A 1,221-nucleotide genomic window follows, 5' to 3' on the forward strand; every position below is an offset into this window, starting at 1 on the left:
TTTTATATGTGAATATATTTTCAAATGTAATCTATTGCTGATGCAACGCTGAATTTTCAGCATCTTCAATGTCACACGATCCTTCAGAAATCATTTTAATATGCTGATTGGCTGATCAAGAAACTTCTCTTATTATTATCAATGTGGAAAACAGTTGTGATGCTTTATTTGTGGAAACAGTGATAGATTTCAATTTGCAATGAGGACAAATCTAAATTCAGCCTAAAATGTAAGACTATAATAATACACACAAGTTTCCTAAGTTTTGCAAACTCATTATGCTTTCTATTTAGCACAATCATGACAGACTCCGGTCACATCAGTAACCACATAAAAACGGGTTTATTTTCCACAGAGCAGGTCACATCATGGGGTTTGACATCTTGGTCAACTTAATGTTAAACAAAAAAAACAAAACACTGATTTGGCGATTTGATCACTCCTCACCCCTCATCATTTTACCCTAATCAAAACATAACCACTCAATATCCACAACTACATAAAATCCACCAATAAAATGCTAAACGGTTAGACAGACAGACGACATTAGGCACAGTTCTGATTAGGAGTGATAGACAGCAGCTTTAGAGGGGCTTCTGTATGTCTCTGATGTATCAGCGTAGGTCACTTCTGAAAGAGTTGTGTGTGTCTGAATGAATGTTTCTATGTGTCTAATAAATTAAAAAGCAAGAGCAGCTGTTGGATTTATATTATAAAGTGTACAATTTGTCCAATTTACAAATAAATATTCAAAAAGGTCAACACATGCACAGTTTTAAACAGAATCAAATACTGTAGGTGTTTATTCAAGTCCAAGTGAAAAATTTATTCCGTGCACGATTCCAATTATGATGGGTTGCCAGGCTACCAGGTACCTCAACCAATCCAGAAGTTGTCCATATAGAACATGTGTTCTCTCCCAGCTGATGCTCAGATTTAAGGTGTAAATATTACTAACTGCAGCCTGAAAACATATTAGCATTAGAAACATTCTCGGGGTCTGCAAGGGGACACTAGAGGGTCAGATGAAAACGGAGAGAAAATAAAATTATTTTAGTATGTATTTTAACAGTAAGAATTTTTTTTTTTTAAATTATACAGTACAAAGTTTTCCCCCAGATAATATTTCAATAAATATATATTTTTTTTCTTTTAAATTTTGAAACAGGGTAGCTTGCAAGCCAATCATTATATTATGGGGCCATTAACAATAATAAAAAA

General features: G+C 33.7%; 1 protein-coding gene across 1 annotated transcript in view; it reads right to left on the reverse strand.

Moving 5' to 3' along the window:
• Window positions 1-319: 319 nt before the first annotated feature.
• Window positions 320-1,221, reverse strand: part of LOC107758868 (RING finger protein 175-like) — an 11,296-nt gene continuing 10,394 nt past the window's right edge. The window contains exon 9 of the mRNA XM_016576700.1: window positions 320-923. Within this exon, the coding sequence (XP_016432186.1) occupies window positions 803-923 (121 nt within the window). The 3' untranslated portion in view covers window positions 320-802. The remainder of the gene's footprint in view (window positions 924-1,221) is intronic.

Source organism: Sinocyclocheilus rhinocerous, unplaced genomic scaffold (genome assembly GCF_001515625.1).
Source record: "Sinocyclocheilus rhinocerous isolate Xijiao unplaced genomic scaffold, SAMN03320098_v1.1 scaffold1435, whole genome shotgun sequence".
Classification (NCBI taxonomy): domain Eukaryota; kingdom Metazoa; phylum Chordata; class Actinopteri; order Cypriniformes; family Cyprinidae; genus Sinocyclocheilus; species Sinocyclocheilus rhinocerous.